Raw genomic sequence first — 22,768 nt, forward strand, 5'->3', positions numbered from 1 at the left:
GCAAGAGGGCTACCTTGAGCCCAGAGAGCAATCCAAAACAGCGAGAGGCGTCCGAGTTTCAGTTGTTCCCAGAATGAAGGCCATCCAAAAGCGTTCACAGCATGTCTTCATTTGGCAAACAAGGTAGTGATACTGATGTGGCGTCCAGATTGTTGGATATACAACAAAACAAGTATAATAGACTCGAGCATCCAGTGAAGCCGCCATTTCTGCAGAGGATGGAGACGATGGTCATAAAAGAGGTTAAAGATCGAGACGAGTCGTCACCAAAAGCAAGTCTCGCGGGGTGCGGGAGCGGCTGCGGAGTTGTGGCGGACATGGATCGGAGCTTGAATAACACCCGCTCGCCACGGAAGCATTAGCGAGCAACGCGTTCAGCTCCCCCGCCAAGCAATTGATGACTTTCTCTCGCTGAATCCCCACCTTAAGGCTCAACTTCGAGAGTCTCGTGGGGATTGGAACAAAGCTCACCAAGGCCTCACCGATCCTCTGGAAGCACTCACCACCGTTCGCCGATTACCCTGCAGCCTGAAGATGGCGTCCCAGCCATCCAACGCGCATCTGGCATACCAAGTTGGAGGGCACCCGGGGGTGAAGTCATCAGAAGGTATCCTCTTCAAGCCCGCTCTTCCCCAGGAGATCGCGTTCTACAAAGCGCTGGCGTCTGCAGCTGAGAACGAAGCGGTGCAAGAGGACGGGACAGTCTCGTCGCTTGCCCTTTTGCACAACTATACCCCAACCTTCATCGGCTCGCTAGATCTTGTCGGGCAGGTCTCTCAAGACTCCTCGGAGAGGAAAACGGGAGGCGGAAGTGATAGCGTGGATATGAACAAGGTCGTGCCTGTTCATGACGCCCACGAGAGTGATAAAGTTAGGCTTTCCATGTACCGTCAACTCGGCGGTTGATTGCTGAACCACGCTCCAGCGAGGTCTGGTACTGGAAGATCTGACGCACGGGTTCAAAAAGCCGAGTGTCATAGACATCAAGCTTGGATCGGTGCTTTATGCTGAGGATGCGACACCAGAGAAGAAGGAGAGGATGAGGAAAGCGGCGGAGAATACCACTTCAGGCACAGATGGAATGCGTGTCGTTGGGTTTTGCGTGAGTTATCTTCTTTGTCATATGATGTCATATTAAAAGTGCCTTCATTCAGGTATACGATAACGACCACGCCGAACCCGTGGTCGTTCCAAAGCCATACGGCAAGTCGATCAAGACCGCCAACCTCCCCGAAGCCATCGCTTCTTTCTTTCCGGTGGCGAGGTCCGAGATCGCCTCCAATGGATCGAGTGAGTCTGCTGCATAATATACGCGTGTCCACTCTCTAATTTCGTCACGTTCAGCGGGCCCGTCTAGCTCAGAAAGGCACACTCAACCATCTACTCTGATGTCCTCTCACTGGCCGGAACCTCTGACCACTCCGTCTGGCCATCGACCACATACCCTTCTCTCCCTTCTCGATCAACTCCTGTCAGACCTCGATGACATCCGTACGGTCATGGAGGACGACCAGCTCGACCTCTGCATGATCGGCGGCAGCCTGCTCATCGTGTACGAGAGCGACTGGGACAAGGCCGAGGAGGCGATCCGCCGCGAGAACGCTCGACAGCAGGGGGACGACGAAGAACCAAAGATAGAGTTGGACGACGGTGACGAAGAAGAAGAAGACGTAGAGGAGCCAGCACCCTCCATCAGGGTCTCTCTTATTGACTTTGCTCATGCGTCGTTTGCGTCGCCCGACTTTCCGTATCCTATCAAGGAGGGACAGGATCCGGACAAGAAGGCGGTGAGAGAAGGAGTGATGAAGGGTCTGAAGAAGGTGATTTCGCTGGTGAAGGGTCGGCGGAGAGAGGTGAAGGCAATGATGGGCGGTAGCTAGTGGTGAGCGATGACTTCACCTCAAGTGGTGTTGTGACCTTAATTATTCCTCATGAAGTCGTTTTGGATTTAGGCTTGGTCTAGAAATTCGTTCTTGTTACCCATAGATTTCATCCAATGGATTCATTCATGCTCATTAAGAACCTTGCAGTGTAACCAACTACCCGCAAACCTCAGGTACGATAATCACCATACAAACAAGTTACAGCTCTCCGCGAAAACCCCCAGCCCTCTAAGCGCAGAACGTGTGCGTGAACGTCGCACCGAGCGGCGAGTTGCGGTCTGCAGCGTAGTCGGTCGCGCTGTTGTACGCCTGGTTGGCAGGGCAGTTGCCCGACGCGCAGCGCACGCTCTGGCCGTCGCTCGCGTGCAGGCCGGTGGCGAGGTTGATCGAGGAGTCGACGTGGCTCAGGTCCCAGGAGATGCGCTTGCCGCCGTACTGGGCGCCAAAGTCGGCGTAGCCGTACTCGGAGAGGATGACGCCGGCGGTGATGCCGCCGTCGGTGCAGACCATGCCTGTTAGTCATAATAAGGATTTGGTAAGTTAGTTCGGTTGGGGTTGGGTGTGGTGTGTATGGTGGTATAACGAACCGCCGTTGCAGCCACCGGTCTTGCAGCCGGTGCCGTTGTCAGCGCAGCCGGTGCGGCCCCATGCGCGGATACCCTGCAAAGGCTCGGTGAGCGACGAATGAGCTTTGTCGTGCGTTCAGAACTTACAATCTGAGTATCAGCGACGCTCCAGCTGATGGATTTCCCAGCCGCGAGCTTGGCACCGTGGGCGACCGAAGGGTCAGGCTGACCGTTGGGAGCTTTGCCGATAGCGGGCCACACAGCTGCGGTAAAAAGAAGCGAGAGATTGAGATGTCGAGGAGCAAAAATGGTCGCTCGGTACGTACCGTAACTGCACTTGTTGTCGAACTTGATGGTGAAAGCGGATGCCGAAGCAAAGAGGGCGGCAGCGGTGAGAGCAAGAGAGAACTTCATGATGGCGGGTGGTAAAGGTGCGAGGGGGTCGGTGAGTGGCTGGTCTCGTCGTTTGAATCATCACGAGATTTATACTATCATTGTTGGCAGCGCCTCGGAGCAGATCACAAAGACCGTGAGTTCAGGAAGAATCCTTGCGTTGATTGAGCCTCGCATTTGTTCCGTTCCTCGCGGGAAATGACCCGAGTTGAACTTGCGGCTGGTTGTTACGTCGGCGAGTCGTGATGTGGATTTAAATGGACCTGATGAAACTGAGCTTGGCATTGCATAGGTTTACTATCCCTGCGGCCTAGCCAGACCGGCGCTTTGAATGTCAGTATGTGTCGCAAGCAAAGTCCGGGGCGGGACCGCTCGGAAGCAATCGGTCGCTCGGGGAGGCCTGTCATTTTGTGCCAGCTCGGTGCCTGAATTAAGCTCCGCCTCGTCTTAGCCGACGGTGATCTCTTCCGTCTTGACTCTTGAACTCTTGACGTCCATCAACTCCCCTAACTTGTGATATGGTTGGCAAAGAACCGCACAGACTTGCGATTCATCATTTGCTCGAACATCGTTTCACAATCAAAACATTACAGGCACATGTTTTCATGTGCTCTATTCCGAATTGCGTTTCCTTCTGCATAGGACTTCTGATCCCTGGTTGTTTGACGGAGAGTAAGGTCCGTCTGAACGGGCCACAATTCACCTGAACTCAACATGCCATCTAACCTCGGCCCTTCCGACCAGAGGCTTTGTGGCCGAGTGCTGGAGAAATAACATGGACTGCTGCGTAGGACATGCCGGTGGTAAGTTTACAACTAAACATTGCGGGCATCACCTTCCGGGGAATATTCTCATGTTTGATCCGCCGGCATTTCCCCGATGCTTGACTATATGATCAAGGAAGCGACGTAAAGTGACGAGCGTTCATGTTTTCGCTCCACGAGCTACTGATCGGCATGTGGTCGAGTCCTGGACGGTCCCTAGTGACCGTCGATCAGTGGGAGTCGGAGACAACGGGGTAGCGCGGGGAATCCGGATCACCTTCTCGTCTTCTCAACTCGCATTGCCCCTGCAGATATTTGATCAAGTCCTCTCGAGTGTACCTCGCCTCAGCGCACCAGACACTTCCGTTGCGCTGGCACCACGTTATCGTCTGCGAGCTACGAGGCTGTAGCGCCGTCAAAGACATGGCCACACCTCGAGCTATATATCGCGAACGCATAAATACAGGCTTCTCAATCCTCCAATAGCCATCAACCTACCCTCCAACTAGATCTTCTTTCTCAGTCTCTCTTATTCACAATGCTCGCTGTCTACACTGTCGTCGTCGCTGCCCTTGCCTTCGCCAGCAACGTTGCTGCCGAGTCCCACCGCGTTACGGTGAACAATCCCGCGTCATCTTTCTCGCGAACCGCCCACTGACATGTTCTTCTTTCCCCTCTAGTTCACCAACAACTGCGGCAAAGGCTCGCCCAAGTTCCTGTACCAGGGCAACTCCAGCCCTGGTGGCGCTCGCACCATCCAGGGTGAGCTCAACGGCGGCATCGCCTGGCTCTCCGGTGCCGACGGCTGCGAGAACAACGGCGTGAACTGCGGCGCCGTCGAGTTCACGCTCCAGAACACGGGCTACTCGCAGGCCGATATCACTCTTGAGCCCGAAGGCAACCACCTGTAGTGCGTCCCTTCTCGCCTTTGCTCGTTCATCTGAGTGTCTCATAATCGTATGACCGTGCTTGCAGCAAGTACCCTCTCGGGTTCAACTTCATCGACGGGTGCTCGGACGGTCTCCACTGCGGTTCGGCCAACTGCGCCGAGGCATCGCACAGCCCCCCGCAGGTCCCCCTCAAGGACTGCCAGGCCAACAACTGTGGTGTACGTGCTGCAGCTGATGCTTTGTTGTGTACTCTCACTGACGTTCTGCGTTTAGATCCACATCACCTTCTGTTAAATTCCTTTACATTAGGGTCCTATTAGTATTATCTCTGGGAAAAGCCTTTGGTGGAAGTAGTATTTATACCCATAATGATCATATGTCCTGGTGCAGCACGCACCAAGCATTTTCTTCCATATCTCGCAACTCTTTCCTGTGCACGCTAAGGCTCTGTGATAACTGCGGACAGTGCTATGGCTCACTACATCCCACAAAGCCACACGTTATCATCCACGGACTCCATCATGAGCCGAGTTCTAGCATACGAACTCAGAACCTCACTTCAAGCCTCATACGTCTTCGCATACCTCCGCATTTGTGGCTATAGAGTCAGCAGAGTTACACAAACCAGCCTTTCTGAGGTATCGTGCTCTCAGATTTGTGTCACAGCATATGCCGCACAAATCCTACAAGACATGCTGTGTACCCACCCCTGCTCGCATTTAACACCTCAGGCCCTCTGCTGCAACTTGACATTGTGGTAGGCTGTGATAACTGAGATACGCAGTAGAACAGCCGTGTAAATGACTTGACTCCCTCGGCTTTGTTGGGTGCCTGGATAGCAATGGGCTTGTATTTGTGTGTACTAATCCCGGAGTATTGACTCGACAAACTCACTTTTAGTCCTTCGGTGCTATGCTCTGGCGCTTCCCCTGTGTCATTGGTCAATAATTCACATGCTTTACTGGCCCCTTCGGACGCCACACTGGATCGGTAGCGTTCCCCTCGCATCTCGCGTGTTATGGCGTCCGTTAATACATAGGGCTCCCCACCGACAGGCTACGTGCTACCACAGATTGACATATAGAGGCATCTGGGGTGCAGGTCCTATGTGTCAGGACACAGCTTCGGGAGAGAATATAAGTACGCCTCGCTGAGTGACCGTAGACTCCCTCGCCATTCCTTCCTTGTCCTCATACTTCAACTTCTCTGTCGCTTTCTGTGTTATAATTTGCTCGCCTCACTACATATATCCCAACTTCGACACGCCAGCCGTCCATGTTTAACTTTCGACCTCCCTTCTGGCCTGATCGGAAGCAACGCCACATCGATCCATACCCGGCAGATTCGGATTTCAAGGCTGGACGCAAACGCAAGAGGGGAGAAGAACGTAGTCATTATGGGACCTATGATTCGCGAGAATCTCGAAGGGTCCGGTTTAACTTACGTAAGACGTCTTCCCTTACTTCTGAACATATAATTAAATCTCACATTTGCCTAGCACGAGAACCCAACAAGCCTCGACACCAACACCATCATTTCTGGAACGGTCATTGGACGCCACATCATAGGGCTGGAGTGTGGCACCCACAAGCGGACGCAAGGCGCCAGGGGCCATATGTCTCTCCATACCCTACGCCTCATGTAAACCCGGCATTTTATGGATACCAAAGATACCCTCGGAAGCCGGATGTCGACACATGGGGGAGAGCGGAAAGACATGTACATTGGTACTAGTAGTGGTGGTCATTCCTTTCGTATATCAGTTATAAACGACGCGGTTATTGTAGTGACACTCATCGTGACCTTGATGAACTGGGAGAGTTGACTTTTATGTACTTGGATTATCTTTTTACTTATTATATGTCATTCCGATTCAACTATGCATTCAATAACACTGTTATAATACATGAAAGCCAGATGTTGACAGCACAATACAGCTACTTTTCGCTAGGAAGCCGCTTGCCTTGGTGTAAACCGACATGGAAACTGCTTCGGATGGCTTCACCCGCACACCATATCAACGCCATAAGATTTGAGCAAGTTGTTAGTACTCACCAGGTTAACCCAGTAACCCACTCCGGCTCCACTTTGATGTCTTTTCCTTCTTCATCCTTCTCTGGCTCAATACGGAGCCTAGCCAGGATTGTAGCCATCGCAATCCAGACTGACGCGTCTGCAACGTAACGGCCTGGGCAGATCCGCCGACCAAAGCCAAACACATATCCCATATTGTCATCGTTTAGCGAGCCGTCGGGATTCAAAAATCGTTCGGGAATGAATTTATCAGGATTATCGTAGTGACGTGCCATCCCACCACCAAGTGCAACAATTGTTGTCCCTGTGAACTGCGTCAAGAAAGTGTACGAAATTTAGAGTCCAATCTAAGGCGCCGAGAATGTTACCTTTTGGGATGAAATAACCTTCGTACATATCATCTTCCATGGCACAATGAGGTATGCCTACATAGTTTTTCTGTTAGAGATGTCTCGGCTAACCATAGCGACACGAACCGAGTGGCGTAACAGGCCTCCATCTCATAACCTCCCTCAGCACAGCTTCAACATATGGCAGAGACGGCCTGTCCTCGAACGACGGAAAGCGGTGTGCTCCCACGACGCAATCTATCTCCAACTGCGCGTTCATTTGCGCATCTGGAAATAGCAACATTGTCAATACGAAGATAAGAAGGGTGCAAGAGGTCTGTTTTATGACGTAGCTCAGCGGGACTCAGTCGCGGCTCGGAGTAACCTACAGTGTCCAGCCCAGCTATTAACTCGCTGAGCATAACAAAAAAGGTGATTATTAGAGACCTTAAGGCTTACCAACAAAAGACGTAGTGCACACATCCTTGACAGAGCGTTGGATAATATCTTCCTCGACATGCTCTTTCAATTGCCTGAGTAAAAAGTTTCCCTACATCCATCAATGCCCTTGGAGATTAAACGCGAAAATGTAGTGAGTGCAGAACAAGCGTTCACGTACGTCGGCATCTTGTTGTGATAGCAGTCGATGTAGAACTCTACCGAGAGACTCGTTTAGCTTCATTGAGTCCAAGGCGTTGAAGATGCCTCCGGGAAGCCAAGAGGGTATGTATTTTACTAGTCAATAATGAATCAGCTGTCTATTAGACGTCACGAAGAGAAGTACGCACAGAATGGAAACACGTTCACAGTAGCAACGAACCTGTCTGCAGTTATTCTGACAAACCGTTCAGCTGTTCTTGCCACCAGCCCCACAACCTCGTCTCGATCTTCGATTTCCTGGCCGCAGACTACGTGCATGATATTCCCAGCGCTGTAGCTTGGTCAAATAATCTAAGCGAAATTTTTCATCGAAGAGAAGAAACATAGCTACCTATCCAGGTGACTTGGATAGCGGTCTGGTAACGCCGTAAGATCGCTCACGAGCTTGCATGCATTCGATGCGAAGGCTGTATGGTAGGTTGGAACGGCAGTCTGACGCATGATCTGCTTGTATAGCTTTCTATGAGTGCGCCATTCATCCCCGTAGGGTATCATCGCTGTGTCGAAGAGGATACCATAGCTTGATACCATTCATGGTCAGACGGAAGACCTGTGAGACGAAGCTAATCACTCACGATGCAAGCGCAGAATATCCCGCTCTGTCGGAGTATATGCGTGATCTCCGCTCGAGTAAGTCTTCAGCTATATGTTTAGAGTTGAGAATAATAACGTCCCTGCCAAAATATTGGCAGTGAACAATCTCCCCTACCACCAAGCCGCAAATCAGTATGTACATTGTAGACGATGTTATCCAAGATTATGAATAATGCAACTTACCATACTCTTGCTCCCATTCGATGAATGTCCACCCTGGATTGGTCGAATCGATGCTGAACGTACTTCCTACTATTGGCAGACCTTTAGGACCAGGTGGAAGTGGAGCAGGCCGAAACGAAGCACTGTTGCGCCTATTACCCAGCCATATGCCAAGCGCGAGTGCTGGTGCGAGTCCAATACAAATTGACGCTGTAGTCGGGTCCATGAGCAAAGATATCAGATTGTCTTTGGCTTTATATGCTGGAAGCCCTGCATCACTCCGACGCAGAAGGAGGAACCTTCTCCGGAAGATCACCAGATAACCTCAGTTGCAGTTGATGGGTACGACGTAGGCTAAACTTGCAATCGAACCTGGGAAATCCCCACGCAATGACCGATCCAAAGGATGTGTAGCCTTTTCAGTGCTGGGTATACGAATATGAAAGCCTCTATATACGGCCACGGCGTATGTTGCTCTCCATAGTGGGCGTTGCGGAAGTAAACATAGCATGTCAGGCGACATGAGCGTGTGAGGAGAGGAAACAAGGCGGACATCGAATCAGGAGTTGGCCTGTGCAAGTTGCACAGCCACACCCTCAAATCTCAAAGCTATACCATGGCCGTCAGACTCTCCGTACCCATATTATTGATGGAAAGGGAGAATGAAATTGCCCAAACTGAATCATGCCACTAGGGATGCATCATAGCCATTTTTTCTAAGGCAGAAGATGCAACCTAACTTGCAGTCTGTGATGCTAACATTGCGGACTCGTGCGGGTAATGAAACACAATGATATTATTTGTACATATCAGTGTCTGGGATTGCTGTAATTCCAGGCTTGAACATTATTATCATACTCCCACATTACTGTATACGCCTAGTTTCGAGGGACAATGCTGCAAGGGAACGGCTTGGGTCGACTACATGCGGCACGGTGAGTCAACGTCACAGGTCTCTCGACGAATAAGCAAGAGTACTCACGAGCTGAGCGAGTGATTCCATTCAGGCTCAAACACAATCGCATTTCCCTCTTCGTCCTTGGCCGGCTTGATGTCAAGCTCAGCGAGCATCGAAACGATCGCCATCCAAACGCTCGAATCCGCGAGGTATCGGCCCGGACACACTCGTCGGCCGAATCCAAACGCAGCGGGCACATCGTCGTCGGTGAGCGATCCGTCTTCGTTCAAAAAGCGTTCCGGAGAGAACTTTTCTGGGTTAGGGTAACGCACAGGGTCACGCAGCATGCCCCTAGGACGACAGGTCAGATGACTAGAATACTACTGATCGAGGAGCCGAGGAATGAGGAAGACTGACCCTGCGTTGCCGACTAGCACCGTTCCTTTCGGAATGAAGTAGCCTTCATAATGGTCGTCTTCTGTCACGCAATGGGGTACACCTGTAGAGTGCACCGTTAGCTTACCTATCGAGAAAGAAAATTCTAGCCAGCGTACCTAGAGGGACAACGGGTCCCCATCGAAGCACTTCGCGCATGAGAGCTTCAACATAAGGGAGCAGCTCGCGATCGTCAAACGAGGGGGCTCTCTCCCTCTTCAGAAGGCTGTCGATCTCAGCTTGCGCACGCGCCTGTGCTTCGGGGAAGAGCACCATCGCGAGGGCGAAGACCGAGAGAGTTCCTGCGCTCTTTTATTAGATGCGTTAGTCTTCTTCTAAATACCAAACGACGAGAGTAGCGTACCGTCTCCACACCCCCTGAAAAGAAGAAGCACATGATATGAGCATGGTCATCAATCGGACGATCGGAGTCAGTCTCACCTATAAATGCCGTAGCGGAGACGTTCTTAACCTCGTCCTGGTTTTCCTGTTGTAGCAGTAGGTTATCCTAACGAAAATTATAGTCTGTAAGCGAACTATGACATGGTTTGCACTGAACATACCTCGTTGCTTTCTTGCAGTAGTCCATATACCGTTGATTTGAAAGCATTCATTCGTTCTTTTGCTTCTGCAGCGTTGAAACGCCCGCCGGGGAACGATGTTGGTACGTATTTGACTAGCGTTCGGAAACAAAATGTTAGCGCCTGAGTCATAAAGGTAACGGCAACTCACGCATCGGGAACGTTTTCACCATAGCAAGAAACACATCTGACGTCGATTCCATGAAGCAGGTGGCGGCCTCAGAAAACGTTGTGACAAGTCGTTCCTGATCCTGTTCGATGCCGCGACCGAAGATGACCTCCATGACGTTTCTTGCGGCGTACCTATGAAATATATCCAAACGTCAACAGGCACCCTTTTGGTAGGGAGAACGAGCCCATACCCGTCAATGTGTGCCCAGTGTTTCTCGGGAGTGTCCTTCAACTTAGACACGAGGGTGTGAGCAGCGTCAACCATGACACCGTGATAGTTGGGGATAGCGACTGGGCGCATGAGCTGGTTCATCATCTTGCGGTGGAAGCGCCAGGCGTCGTTGTAGTTTATCATGGCCGAGTTGAACAGCATTCCGTACCTAAGGCGCGCAGTAAAAACGAATTTGGAATGAGTACAATCATGACTGTAACATGCTCGGGAAAAGACGCACGACTCGATAGGCGAGTAATCTACCCTGTCCGAGTATATGCGCGAACGGCGCTCGAGTAGGTCTTGTGCGATGCGCTCGGAGTTGATGATCATGAGATCTCTGCCAAAGTGGCGGACGTGGACGAGCTCGCCTGGCATGATGCGCTGAACGTCAATCCCCGTTGAAACAACGACGAAAAAAGTGGGACGTACCATACTCGCGTCCCCACTGAGCGAACGACGATCCGGGGTCAGCAGCATTTATGTCGAAAGAGCTTCCGAAGAGGAAGTGCCCTTTCGGGCCAGGAGGAAGATGAGGGGTGGTGGGTTTGCTCCAGACTCGAGTCGCACAGACACCCAGGACGAGCGACACGCCGAGAACAGCTGAGCCGGGTATCAGGTAGGAGTCCATCGTTGTAGGTTATGTTGAGCCTCAAGTGAGCGTTTACCACCACTCGTTATATATTATATCCCATCCCCAAATCAGGTCCCCTGCACATGAGTCCCCTAGAGTTATCTGTGCCGTAAGGCCAAGTAGATATGGTGTCGGGCATCAAATCGTGGAACACCTTCGCAGTTATTTGGGGCCTACCCACTTTGGTTTATAATTCAGTTCTGAAAATGAGAGATAGCTCGGTTTATTGAGATAGATGGCATTTAGTGGGAATCCGTTTCATAAAATTGTCGCCTTAGTAAGTATGGTGAAGCGTGCTTACCGGGAGACGTATGAACGCACCAGCGACAAAGTTGGCAGCAGGGGGCTGAAATCTGGGAGCAAGAGGCGCAGGGACGAGCCACATCGGATGGCATACTTAGTCGGGTCCAGGAATGAATTGACTGATAACGGCAGCGACTGTGACAGTGGTAGCGAAGACATAGCGCCTGAGAGATATCTGATCTGATTGCAGGGAGGAGCAGTAATAAATAACGGGTTTTCTTGACTCCTGTCTGTCATGTGCTGTAGAGAAGGGGGCCTACGACGAGCTCTCGTACCAAAACGCCGTCGCCGTCGCGCGAGCTAGAGCCTAGGTTGTGACGTTACTGAATTAAAATACAGAGACGCTCAAGAAGCTCCAAGTTTCCACCTTCATCATGATGGAGTACTTGTGGATAGCTGGATGGAGCGTTCAGCACTTCAGCGAGAGTACGCCGTTTGAATTTTTGAGCGGCGGCCGGGTATGACGGTTTGTAGTAAGTCCACGATGGCTCCGAGGCGTCGCGAGTCGAAACTTCAGGTAAAATTTCCCGCGCACGGACCCACCCGCCGTTGTGGATCCCAGCGCCCCGCGCAGCTTGCGTTACATCCTCGCCTAACGTTGGCAAAATGCTGGTCAATACCTTGGATTGAACAATCCCAACAACGCCTGTTCGCATGCCGGATATGAAGGCCACCGTAGCGCCAAGTGTATTTGACTTAAAGGGGGTGACATCACAATGTGTTAGCGCCAAGGCACCGCAACCGAACAGGGTCTTATGTTATTACTTACGCGCTACGCATTTTTCGGTTGGATCCATCGTGACTATATGTTTGGCACTGTCTTCGGTAGCGAGCCTCGCTGCACCAGAGCGCAGCCTTATCATTATACGCTGAAATCTGTGATACTCGACATTTAATATCCAGCTTGTCATTAAATGTACACTTTGATTGCACAAGGCGGCCTGCCGCCAAGTTGTACGATCTTCTTGAGCCGTTGTGTATCCATTAGTCCACGCCAATACCGCGCTCGCGAGGGCACTACCAGATCTTCCGATGTTCCTATACTCCAAATCAGGCATCGGTCGACGCAAATACTCGAGCATAATACTCACAGGCCTATGTGTCGTCTCATGATCGACATGTACAAACGCACGTTCGACGTTTGGGAGAACCTCGATCTTGTCCTGGAGCTGCTGACTGACGTCATGCGCCTTCCAGAGCGGCGTCGACGCGTCCATCACGACGTCGACTTCGACGAAGTAGTTCTATCGGGGAACGTCAACACAATGGTTCGCCATTTGGGAATATGCCACACTCACTGGTCCGCTCTGTAAGTATTTACAAAGTCGCTCGTCAGCGCGTGTATACTTGACAGACGCGGGAAGACGGGCTTACATGGTACGCCCTCACGGTATCGATCTTCTCGATTTCTTCGCTGAACGTCATCGCCTTGTACACAATGAGCTGCAGGAAATCGTGTGGCGCCGACTTGCCCGCCAGCAGCTCGAACTGCTCGGAGATGGTGCTTCCCCACGCAATGATGACACCCAAACCAATCTACCCGCCGGTTCATCAACATAACGCAATGCAACGGGTGTAAGTTGTACCCACCACAATGGCGCCGACAGGATCCATCCCTAGATAGAAAAGACGGTACGTCATGCCATCAAAACCTTGACGGAGGGCGCAGTGTACGTACACCAAACCAGTCTGCTGCCACCTGCAGACATGATAAGACCGAATCCGTTGACGAAGATATCGTTCCTGTGGTCTTCCCAGAGGATCTGCACCTGGCTGGACTTGCCCCTGAGCGCCGTACAGTAGCCGAAGAGGGCAGTCTTCACGGCTATACGCACACGGCGATCAGACTTGAAACATGAGTATATGCGTCTTCAAACCGCACCTAGAGCAAACGCGACCGCGAGAATCGACGCGAGATGAAACTCCTTCTCATCCTCTCGCGCAATAAGAGACCTCACAGACTCCTCAACGACCACGAGATTGACAGCCGACATCCTGAGAACCGTCGAGCCCGCGACGGAATCAAATCAGCCGGCGCGCTTCAGTGTTAATCCCACATCCCGACTTACAAAGAGCCTGTCTCATGGTCAGTGCTTCAGATCGCGCTGGTCGGCCTAATGCAGTAGAACGCACCAAAAACGACGTTGCCAATGGTCTCGAGCCGCGATCCGCCGACCGGCCACTTGTTCACGTCCAGCCGCTCCGCCTGCCTGTGAAGCGCGTAAAGCCAGACGTTGCTCCCGAAGTCAAACATGGCATCGATGGACGTCGCGATAAGGGACAGCGAGAACGCGGAAACGGCGGCGTACACTACCACGGACGTGATGGTCAGGCCATCAGCTGCATACAAAGAGCGGCTACAACCACTGTGCTTGGAACTCACGTTGAAGGACGCACAGCGCGAAATTAGCAACAAGACTGGCATAAACGGCGATCTTGACCGGCAAGCACGCCTTTTCCTCCTCCTCCCGCGCCTCGATCGTGTGCTGGTCCATCGGCTTCAGCAGCGCCTCGATCAGCTTCAACATTGGTGAGCACACCCGGGCCTCGACATCCATAGCCAATAGTTCATATTCAACAATCTTAGGAACTCACCGCATTCTGCCTCCGATGAAACCCCTCAAGCCGCCTCCCAGCCTTCCCCCCAGGGCTATGCTGCCGCAGCTCAGCGAGCTCGTCGTCCGTCTTGAACCCAGCCTTGATCCCATACGGATCCGGTGTGCCCGAGTCCAGCCGCGACGAGCACGAACTTGACTCGATGTCGTCAACCGCGGGTCCAGACCGGGATCTGAGTGCGCTAGACAGCTGTGTGTATGCATGCGCTGCTGTGAGGACGAGCTGAACGCAATGGTCGAAGCGCTCACCAAAGGCTCTGCCTCAGATCCAGTCTGAGCGGCCGCGAGACGGTCGCTGTTGTGGGCCGGCATGCCGTCGCAAATAGTCACAGGCCCAACAGACAAGAGGGGGGATGTCGAGAGAAAAGATAGGAAGAACAACGACGCAGACCGTCTTCTAAAGACGAGGACGACCGATGGCAGTCAAAAATGCGAGCTGCGACAAGATTTGCAATGTGTCTCCATGTGAAATCTTAAATGTTCTTTTGTAGAAGGCCTCCTATCGTAACTCGTCGATATCGTGGAATTTCATTTCGTCCTGGGACTAGGACAGCGAGCCTGGCAGTGAAGATTGAGGAGGGAGCAACGAGAAGTAGAGCAGACAGATAGAAGTCGAATGCAAGAAGCAGTTGCAGCAAGTCAACATTAGATGTCGCATGTTCACTAGCCTGTTAATTTGTTGAGATCCCGCTAGTTCGAACTCAACCGTCCACCGCGAAAACAAAACACAACGATTGTACATATTCTGTACTATGTTACCAGCCCCATGCTAAAAGTGTCTATCATGATGTAAATGCGAGTACCATGCATATATGCTGTAGTAACCCTCTTATGAAACATCGTAAATCTCGTATAAGATCCATGCCATGACCGCGGTCTAACCAAACTATCCAAAAAGGAAAACCAACCGTCCTGCGATGCGATCGACACCACACGCCAAATTCATCCAGCAAAGTATGGACAAGGGAGATAAGAGGAGAGAGGAATGAGGAGCGTCCCAAGCGTGTCGCCATAGAGCAACCAGATTTTGCAAAAACCTCGAAGCCGACGTCGTAGCCGGGGTCGAGGGGAGATTCAGATCCAAGTGGTAGGGAGAGCATGAAAGTGTGTAGCAAGCGAATGTGTATTGCCATCGAACCCAGCGAGGAAAAGGGACGGGACTGCTAGCGCTATCGACGGGACAAGCGGAAACGCGACTCGATACGACAACGTGATCAGGGCTGACGCAGCGGCGCGCATATACCCATCTCTTCCACTGGATCTGAGAGCGGGCGCGACGGAAGGCAGTATCATAGGGCCAGGGGGGAAGGAAGTAGAAACGAGTTGAGACTCGATAAAGCCGGGATACGACAACTCAACCTCGACCTCGCACGCGAGGGAGAGAGCGTCCGCACCCTTGACCTCGCCGCGCCTACCAGCCCACTCCACACTCCTCCAGCAAATCCAGCTCTCAGACCCACCTCCATCGCGCGCAAAAACACATCCCCTCAGCACACCATATCCATCTCCACATCCTCCACAACATCACCATCCTCCTCCTCACCAAACACCATCACCGCGCGGAGCGGACTCGGCCGCCGCTCCACCACGCACCCCTCCACCCGCGCGGCCGCCTCGGTATACGCCACCGCGCGCCGTTTCTTCTTCGACGAGCTCCTGCGTTCCGACCGCTGCAGAATGAGCGACGCAACGAGCTGCTGCGGGCTCAACGCCCTCTCGCCCGAATCGGCGTCCGCATCGCCAATCGAGGCACCGCGCGCACCCAGGCGCGCAGCGAGAATCCCATCGAGGGCACGCAGATCCGTGATCACCTCACACTCGCCTGCTGCTGCACAAGCCGAAGCCAAAGGGGAGGAGGGAGAGGAGGAAACGGACGACGCGCAGTCGAGCGCGAGCAGGCTCCGCAGCAGACGCGCGCGCTTGGCGCTCCCGCGCGGCGGGGCGGGCGTGGGCGTCGCGAGGTGGGCGTGCCGGCGCTTGCGCGCGGGGACCGACCACGGGGCGAGCTCGGACTGCAGCAGCGACGGTCCGGGCGTACAGGGCGGGTGGACATCGACGGCCATAGCGTCGGCGTCCGGCCCTTCTGCGTCTTCCAAGTTTTCGGGAAGAGGGGAAGGGAAGGAGATGGGCGAATTAGGTAGGGGCACTGATGGACCCAGATTAGTGCTGGTATTAAGCGTGGGTACTGGTAAGGGCGATGATTTTGAGCGAGGCGATGATAGAGGCCGCTGAGGGGCATCCGATGTGGCGGAAGGGAAGGGGACGACGCTCTTTACAACCTGTCAGCCATCGCTAAGAAATATTCGAGGACCGTGCTCACCGTAGCAACGCTCGCGTTGGATAGCGAAAGCCTAACAGTGGGTGGCGCTTTGAGCCGCGCCGTGACGCTCGCGACACGGGCGCTCGAGCTCCTCAGCCGCTGGCCGGGGAGCGATGCCACCCTCGTACTATCTCGCTGAGACTTGGCCTTCGTGGGCGAGGGGCTGGGCGTGGGTGGTGGTGTCGGTGGGAGCGGTGAAGTGTTTGGCTTGGCAGAGGGAAAGAGTAAATGAGAGGCTTGCTTCTTGTGAGCGGGTGCGGACGCATATTCAGAGAAGAATGGGTCAGCGTCCGCGGTGGGACCAGGGGCAGCGTTGGTGCAGTCCGAGAGGGCACGGGCCATGGGTGTGGATGGACTGCATTTTGGGCTGGAAGCGGTGGAGGATGAGCAGGGAGGGTGAGGATCGTGCCGTTGAGCAAGAGGTGCTGAAAGGATGCGGTATATCATCTTGGTGGCCTTGGTGTTTGAGAGAGTCGATGTGGGATGGTGTAAATGTGAGTGCAGGTAGGCGATGCTAGCGACGGCGATGATGACGGAGGATTGATTAGGTGGGTAAGACGATTATACTTGTCGAGTGTGAAAGAGAGTGAAAAGGTGAAGAAAAAGACGGGTTGGAGAGGAGTTCAGCGAAGAACTCCAGCCGTTTTGTTTCCTGGGGAGTCGGCAACGGCGACCTCTTGTTTGATGAACAACACGAACCTGAGGAAACGGCGGAATGCCACCGTGGCTTATATGGTGGGGAACGGATCCAGACGCAATGAGGCAGGCACGTGTTTTCATTGACCATACTCGGCTAGCCATCCCCACAATAAAACACGCACCCACGCGTCGTCGTCCACCTCTCACGTGCGACGCGTCCCTCCTGCCCCAACCTGTCTCTCTTTGGATTTCGTTCCGGTTGCCGAATCCACGACGCGCAGCTCATCCCAGGCGTAGCGCAACCCTCGCCCCACAGGAACGGTGCTCTGTAGAGCTCTATCTCTCTCGATGAAACTCTAACCTCCTTTCAGCTCCCCTTCACTTCGAAGCAAAGCCTCTTTTTGTCTCCGCCGTGAATCTCTGGAGCTCCAGCACTTATCTGTGATTTGTGGGCAGCCACAAACCCATGTTCCTCGCCTAGACTTCTTTGGTCGTGCTGCGTGTTCCTGCTTCGGTATTTTCGTTCATTGTCAGGGGTACGCGCCGCTCACTCAGCTAATTGCCAAGCTGTGTATACTTGGACAACCCATATCTACACGCTGTTAGGCACCTGAAGCCGCACTCGTCGCATCGATAAACCACCGTGACAGCACTGCCTGAACTCTGTAATCGTCTCCACGCATCTCTACACTGTCCTACACATTAACCTTCGACTGTGAAGCTAACCCTGCCACGGCACGATTTAATCAAGTTTGCGGCAATCGGGACGATGATCCCCATCAGCCTTCCGCACATCGACTCGGCTGGCTTCCGCTTCGGTTTTCAATGGTTGGTAGTGTTGCCACATTTGGCTAACCAGCGGGAACCGGGCCAAAAGAACTTGCACTTACACTTATCATACATCCAGATAACAGACCTCGTCGCTGTGTAGAGGCCAAAAACCGCGAAGGTTCACACCTAGTTGGTGGGTACAATGGCAAGAAAGGGTATTTCAAGGAATCGGTTTGGGCTGCTTTTCCGAACCGCAGCAACACTAACGGTCGAAAAGCCGCGGAGCGTCTGTCCCGTTGACAGACTCTCTTGACAGCAATTCAGTATATGACCTCCGGTGATCTACAGCGGCCAACATTTATGATGCGGCGACCTTCACCCGGACCGTGGTTTTGTACACCCCAAGCCTCATGTCTGGGAGGGATCACCACGGGGATGATCACCACGCGAAACTGACCTCATTCGCTCTTGATGAACACTCAAGCGATCCTATCTTCGGACCGTGCAGGGTAACTGGAATCGGCTAGGTGCAGTACGTGGAAACCTTCCAATAACGAAGCTTTAGCCTTTACTTACCCCATCTGCTGATGTGTTGCAACACCCAACAGTCACATTGGCACCTGCCGTGTAGCTCATGCACCGTGTATCACAGCGATTTGCACAGGGGTATCTCGGCTCTCTTAAGTCTTCCAGCGCTTGGGGGAAGCAGACATTTTCTATCAGACCAGCGCTGCCCCAGTAAGCAATATTCCATACTCAAGGCTGTTACCATCGTCTGAAATAAAATTCATTGACTTCAGTCTTGCGAACGCTATGCGAAGCGCGGACTCAAAGCGCCGCGCTTTTGCTGCAGAAACCCAGCGACGGTTCATGACAGGTGCACGGAAAACGGACTTGTCATTTCACAGTGTGTTCAACATCAGAAAAACGTCCCCAGCCCTCGGTAATCATCTTGCTGGTTGTTCTCTTCCGTTTCTTATACGACCTCTCCAGCGCCAACGATGACGCGCATACATTCGTGCCTCCTTCCCCAGGTACATGGCGACTCGTGAATCCTTCTGCTTAGGCCCCGATTGGAACGGTCTATGCCTCCTACATACACTCATCTCTCCGAGCTCTCCGAGTCTAGAAGACGGCTATAGAGCGCCAATGATCAGGGCCCCGATTAACGTCTCAATCAGTGCCGAACAGCACCCTATCTGTGTCAAGAGACAGAGGTCCTTCCCAGCGACCAAGGACGGCCACCACTGCAATACACATACCACGCACGTCGTTCGGCTCTGGTCTCGGACCTGTCAAGACTGAAGTTCTTATTCCTGTCAGCCACCTGTCGCACGGCGAGACGGCTCTGGGTACGACTCAAACTACGGTCCTTCCAGTCAAAGTGAAAACAAGTGATCGGCCATGAGAAGACTAGCCAACTATAAAATGAGATCAAACACTATTTCTTTTTCTTCACTGTCTCTCTCCCCATCGGACGATACGGTATCCTACCCCGGTCACTCATTTTTGCCCCTACGACCACCTATCACTCAACCATGCAGCTCAGTGCTCGCCTGCTCGCGCTCCTTTCGTTCATCCTCGCAGCGCAGCAGGCATTTGCCGCGCCTATACCCTGCAACGGTGAGATATGTCCTTTCCCGCTAAATCATGGCGGCTCAGCTCTAATGTTGCCCCCCTATGTAGATGCCACAGATGTAAACCTCTGTCCCCAATTCCCTTTGATGCTTTCACGTCTGACACAGAAATCCAGTGCCTCATCGCCCGCTCTGGCATCAAGAAGGGCGATCTCGACCTCCTCCCCGATTCCGAAGAGTACGCCCGCAACAAGAGCAAGCGCGCCGTTCCCGGTGTCAAAAGCGCTTATAGCGACGCAGTGAAGAGCGTGGGCGTCCGAGTCCATGATGGCAAGTATGTCAATACGTTTCGTAACGGTGTGATCCCAGGTATTCCAAGCGGGACGCTCAAGGGTAAGCTTCCTCCCCCGCCTGTATTTTATTTTACAAGCACTGAGACACGACTCATGTGTGCAGCTGCTAGCCGCCGTGATGGTAAGCCCAGCATTCAAGACTCCATCCCGTGTTCCTGTCTCACCCCGTTTCAGTCACAGAGACTGACTCATCCTTCGACGAGCTCGACGGTATCGAAGACGCACACGACTACGCAGTCAAGCATAATCTCCTTCACCACGAACGCGACCAGGCTCCTCCAGGGAACAACGGATCTGACCCGATCAATGGTGGGACTCGCCCGTACTTGTTATCCTCCAGCCCCTTTGTGCTAAACCGTCTCACATATTCAAGGAACCAAACGCGATATTTCAGACCTTGAACCCTCTCCAGCCGCCCGGAATACAGCTCCTTTGGCCACTGGTAAGCCATCGATTTAGCGAACCCACCTCTCTTTATGGTCTCATGATGATCCATAACAGACGCCCACGGCGCTATACACCACTCGCGAAGCCTCGTTCCGCCGAGTGGTCAGTTCATCTTATGGTATTCTCTGATTCTGTGGTTATTTGATTATGTTTCGTTTTAGTTGCTACACCGCCCAGTGAGGAAAAACGCGAGGAGCCCGACCCTCTTCGAGAAGTTTCTACGGACGGATACCTGTCAGATAATGGTACGAACGACCTCTCTGAGCGACTAGTCGATCTCGACTAGGTCGTTTTCAATGTTTTCCTCGCGCTCAGCTAGAGCATATTTGTATCCCTCCGTTATTTCATTACTGTGTAACCTTTAATGACCTTTGGCACACGTTGTGTGCCATGATACTGCTCTTTTGGATATTTTATTTGTGATTCTTACTGCATTGACCCGATGAGAGCTCACCGCGATCCTTTGAATTAAGTCTGCTACGTTGTAATGTCTCATTTCGTCCAGTACGGTTTAAAACGTCGTCACTGTAGACATCCACTCTTGGAGGTGGTCAGAGGTACCTTTGATCATATGGCAAACAAAAGAAAATGGAGTTTCTTGCGATATAGACTCTCAAAACCTTCACCTCATCTTTGAATACGTTACATCAGGCAACGAACGATATGGAACTATACAAATCTGTCCGAGCCAGCTCAGTAACGCAGACACCTATCCAGATCCTTCACCAGCCTCTCCCATCGACCCCCATGCCACGAACACACCGTATTCCAATCCACCGGGTCGCCCGGATCGGTCGACTTGCGCCGCACCGTCTGGAACCACTTCAGCCTCGCCGCGACCGCAAAGTCCGCGTACGACGGCACATCGCCCAGGATAAACCGCCCGCCGCTCCGCTGGTACCACTCGTCCACGAGGCCCAGGGTCTCCTCGAACGCCTTCCATGCCGCGTCGCGCTCCTCGCTGCCGAGCGAACATATCTCCTTCCACGGCTTCCCGAATCGCTCCGCCCGCGACTTCATGAAGAACCACTTGCTGTCGGACGTCAGCCATTCCGCGCCCAAGACCGCGTTGAGCGCCGATAGTCGCGGCTCGATCATGTCATCGAACGTCTTCGCGAAGACGACCTGCAGGGCGATGGAGTCGTTGGGGAATAGCGCCGGGAGATCGGGATACCGAAACTCGAGGTATTCGGCGATCTGGAGGGAGCCGGAGATGAAGAGGCTCGTGTTGGGATCGAGGAGGGCGGGCAGGGTCCAGATGTTGCGTCCGTTGATGTTGAGCGTCGACTTGCCGCCTTTAGCTCTGACGACCATCTGGATGTCGGGGTATTCTACCCATATGGTGACGAACGCAATGCACTTGTAGCTCAGGCAGTATCTAGGCCACAGCATCAGCATTACGAGTTTTGAGCTCACAGCAGGAAGATACGATACGGGCATAAGGTCGAACTCACCTAGTCTTGAACGTGTTCGGAGACCATGGCATTTCAGCTTCTTTACCAGCCAGGTCGTAGAAGACCAGTGGCTTTGGAGTCGTCATGACTACGTTGCTTTCGTGTGCCTAGTTACAGAACCTTCCGTACCTGCCAAAGAAGCACGTTAGACGTTGCGGAAGTCTGGCTTGCCAAGCGCTACGTTCTGATCGTAGGATCGCCGTGCCCGAAGTGGCACTCACCGCTGATTTCGCTGACGGAGAACAAACAGACGCTATGATAAAGCCTGAGCTCGTTGAAGAAGGGATATCACTCCAAAGACGAGGAAGAAAATGGTTCGATTCCAAGCCTGAAAGGCGTGGTGGCAGCAAGGATTCGACATGTGGTCGCTAACACTAAACGGCCCGCATTGCTTGAATACGTAACTGATCAAGTTTAACCCTAACCTCATACTAGGGGCCACCGCACCGAAAGCGTAAAGTAACAATGAAGGATTGATTGAGAAAGCATTAGTTATTACATGTGGATCCAGAGTACAGCGGATAATAACGATTATTGTTTGTTGTTGTAATAGAGAACGTTTGAAGCTTATCGTTCGGGGTGTGATCAATGCTGACACCCATGCGCCATACATGTCTCCCCATGGCTCGCGTCCCTCTCTACATCGCCGGGACACTGATAGTCGACTCTCAGCGCACCAATTCCACGGCCTTGCTTCCTCCCTTCCAGTATATGGTCCCAGTACTCCTCAGCAAGCGCCGGGTTATCGATGGACCACTTGTAGAACGGACGAAGATCCGCTAACGGCTCAGTGTACTCCCCAGCGTAAGGGCCAACGCACGGGACGAATGAGACTGGATAGCAATCTGTCAACAGGCCATTGGAGGACTACTCGAAAAGAAAGAACTCACAACCGTCGTCAGTATCAGGACCGAGGTTTGCCCAGTCCACGGAGCGGAAGAAAGGGTGGCACTTGACTTCAACCCAAGTTGGACGTGCGTTCGGGTCCTCATCCAAACACTATACGGTAAGGGCCATATCAGCAGACAGCACCGAGGCGTGATGAAGGCAGAGGAGGCGCTACCTTTCCAATAAGGTCCGCAGC

General features: G+C 52.9%; 11 protein-coding genes across 11 annotated transcripts; 4 read left to right on the forward strand and 7 right to left on the reverse strand.

The window, feature by feature from the left end:
* Positions 1–534: 534 nt before the first annotated feature.
* Positions 535–1,880, forward strand: CONPUDRAFT_150480 (SAICAR synthase-like protein; the record flags this gene model as incomplete). The annotated part of the gene is made up of 4 exons (XM_007766903.1): positions 535–870; positions 926–1,102; positions 1,155–1,290; positions 1,345–1,880. 4 exons carry the CDS (start codon positions 535–537, stop codon positions 1,878–1,880), a joined length of 1,185 nt encoding a protein of 394 aa, XP_007765093.1.
* A 95-nt stretch (positions 1,881–1,975) lies between these two features.
* On the reverse strand, positions 1,976–2,883 carry CONPUDRAFT_118653 (Osmotin thaumatin-like protein). The gene is made up of 4 exons (XM_007766904.1): positions 2,776–2,883; positions 2,597–2,712; positions 2,471–2,543; positions 1,976–2,395 (listed from the first exon to the last, which is right to left on the reverse strand). Exons 1-4 carry the CDS (start codon positions 2,861–2,863, stop codon positions 2,112–2,114), a joined length of 561 nt encoding a protein of 186 aa, XP_007765094.1. The 5' UTR covers positions 2,864–2,883; the 3' UTR covers positions 1,976–2,111.
* Positions 2,884–4,144: 1,261 nt separating this feature from the next.
* CONPUDRAFT_150482 (uncharacterized protein) lies at positions 4,145–4,790 on the forward strand (the record flags this gene model as incomplete). Its single annotated transcript, XM_007766905.1, has 4 exons — positions 4,145–4,222; positions 4,287–4,516; positions 4,582–4,714; positions 4,770–4,790. 4 exons carry the CDS (start codon positions 4,145–4,147, stop codon positions 4,788–4,790), a joined length of 462 nt encoding a protein of 153 aa, XP_007765095.1.
* Positions 4,791–6,860: 2,070 nt separating this feature from the next.
* On the reverse strand, positions 6,861–7,196 carry CONPUDRAFT_39780 (cytochrome P450; the record flags this gene model as incomplete). Its single annotated transcript, XM_007765786.1, has 2 exons — positions 6,861–6,955; positions 7,007–7,196. Coding segments are annotated over 2 exons (285 nt in total), but the record flags the coding sequence as incomplete, so codon positions are not given.
* A 53-nt stretch (positions 7,197–7,249) lies between these two features.
* On the reverse strand, positions 7,250–8,783 carry CONPUDRAFT_118657 (cytochrome P450; the record flags this gene model as incomplete). Its single annotated transcript, XM_007766906.1, has 8 exons — positions 8,648–8,783; positions 8,297–8,574; positions 8,095–8,224; positions 7,851–8,039; positions 7,648–7,796; positions 7,479–7,594; positions 7,319–7,409; positions 7,250–7,262 (listed from the first exon to the last, which is right to left on the reverse strand). Coding segments are annotated over exons 2-8 (891 nt in total), but the record flags the coding sequence as incomplete, so codon positions are not given.
* A 268-nt stretch (positions 8,784–9,051) lies between these two features.
* CONPUDRAFT_142152 (cytochrome P450) lies at positions 9,052–11,662 on the reverse strand. Its single transcript, XM_007766907.1, has 10 exons — positions 11,387–11,662; positions 11,004–11,307; positions 10,813–10,942; positions 10,552–10,740; positions 10,341–10,492; positions 10,172–10,284; positions 10,050–10,116; positions 9,591–9,672; positions 9,258–9,524; positions 9,052–9,196 (listed from the first exon to the last, which is right to left on the reverse strand). Exons 2-10 carry the CDS (start codon positions 11,200–11,202, stop codon positions 9,154–9,156), a joined length of 1,242 nt encoding a protein of 413 aa, XP_007765097.1. The 5' UTR covers positions 11,203–11,307; positions 11,387–11,662; the 3' UTR covers positions 9,052–9,153.
* Positions 11,663–12,326: 664 nt separating this feature from the next.
* Positions 12,327–14,489, reverse strand: CONPUDRAFT_135322 (CDF-like metal transporter). The gene is made up of 12 exons (XM_007766908.1): positions 14,373–14,489; positions 14,104–14,313; positions 13,892–14,027; positions 13,642–13,818; positions 13,578–13,584; positions 13,391–13,503; positions 13,187–13,333; positions 13,099–13,124; positions 12,883–13,044; positions 12,807–12,815; positions 12,600–12,752; positions 12,327–12,546 (listed from the first exon to the last, which is right to left on the reverse strand). Exons 1-12 carry the CDS (start codon positions 14,433–14,435, stop codon positions 12,526–12,528), a joined length of 1,224 nt encoding a protein of 407 aa, XP_007765098.1. The 5' UTR covers positions 14,436–14,489; the 3' UTR covers positions 12,327–12,525.
* A 365-nt stretch (positions 14,490–14,854) lies between these two features.
* On the reverse strand, positions 14,855–17,111 carry CONPUDRAFT_135323 (uncharacterized protein). The gene is made up of 2 exons (XM_007766909.1): positions 16,444–17,111; positions 14,855–16,393 (listed from the first exon to the last, which is right to left on the reverse strand). Exons 1-2 carry the CDS (start codon positions 16,888–16,890, stop codon positions 15,611–15,613), a joined length of 1,230 nt encoding a protein of 409 aa, XP_007765099.1. The 5' UTR covers positions 16,891–17,111; the 3' UTR covers positions 14,855–15,610.
* A 1,154-nt stretch (positions 17,112–18,265) lies between these two features.
* CONPUDRAFT_135324 (uncharacterized protein) lies at positions 18,266–19,321 on the forward strand. Its single transcript, XM_007766910.1, has 4 exons — positions 18,266–18,385; positions 18,462–18,591; positions 18,654–18,796; positions 18,847–19,321. Exons 2-4 carry the CDS (start codon positions 18,488–18,490, stop codon positions 18,903–18,905), a joined length of 306 nt encoding a protein of 101 aa, XP_007765100.1. The 5' UTR covers positions 18,266–18,385; positions 18,462–18,487; the 3' UTR covers positions 18,906–19,321.
* A 70-nt stretch (positions 19,322–19,391) lies between these two features.
* CONPUDRAFT_150485 (uncharacterized protein) lies at positions 19,392–20,516 on the forward strand (the record flags this gene model as incomplete). Its single annotated transcript, XM_007766911.1, has 8 exons — positions 19,392–19,476; positions 19,540–19,550; positions 19,607–19,823; positions 19,887–19,904; positions 19,958–20,092; positions 20,157–20,225; positions 20,285–20,332; positions 20,392–20,516. The coding sequence occupies 8 exons, from the start codon at positions 19,392–19,394 to the stop codon at positions 20,514–20,516; spliced, it is 708 nt and encodes a 235-aa protein (XP_007765101.1).
* A 305-nt stretch (positions 20,517–20,821) lies between these two features.
* Positions 20,822–21,810, reverse strand: CONPUDRAFT_98863 (uncharacterized protein). The gene is made up of 2 exons (XM_007766912.1): positions 21,685–21,810; positions 20,822–21,608 (listed from the first exon to the last, which is right to left on the reverse strand). The coding sequence occupies exons 1-2, from the start codon at positions 21,768–21,770 to the stop codon at positions 20,924–20,926; spliced, it is 771 nt and encodes a 256-aa protein (XP_007765102.1). The 5' UTR covers positions 21,771–21,810; the 3' UTR covers positions 20,822–20,923.
* Positions 21,811–22,768: the final 958 nt, after the last annotated feature.

Source organism: Coniophora puteana (assembly GCF_000271625.1).
Source record: "Coniophora puteana RWD-64-598 SS2 unplaced genomic scaffold CONPUscaffold_2, whole genome shotgun sequence".
NCBI lineage: Eukaryota > Fungi > Basidiomycota > Agaricomycetes > Boletales > Coniophoraceae > Coniophora > Coniophora puteana.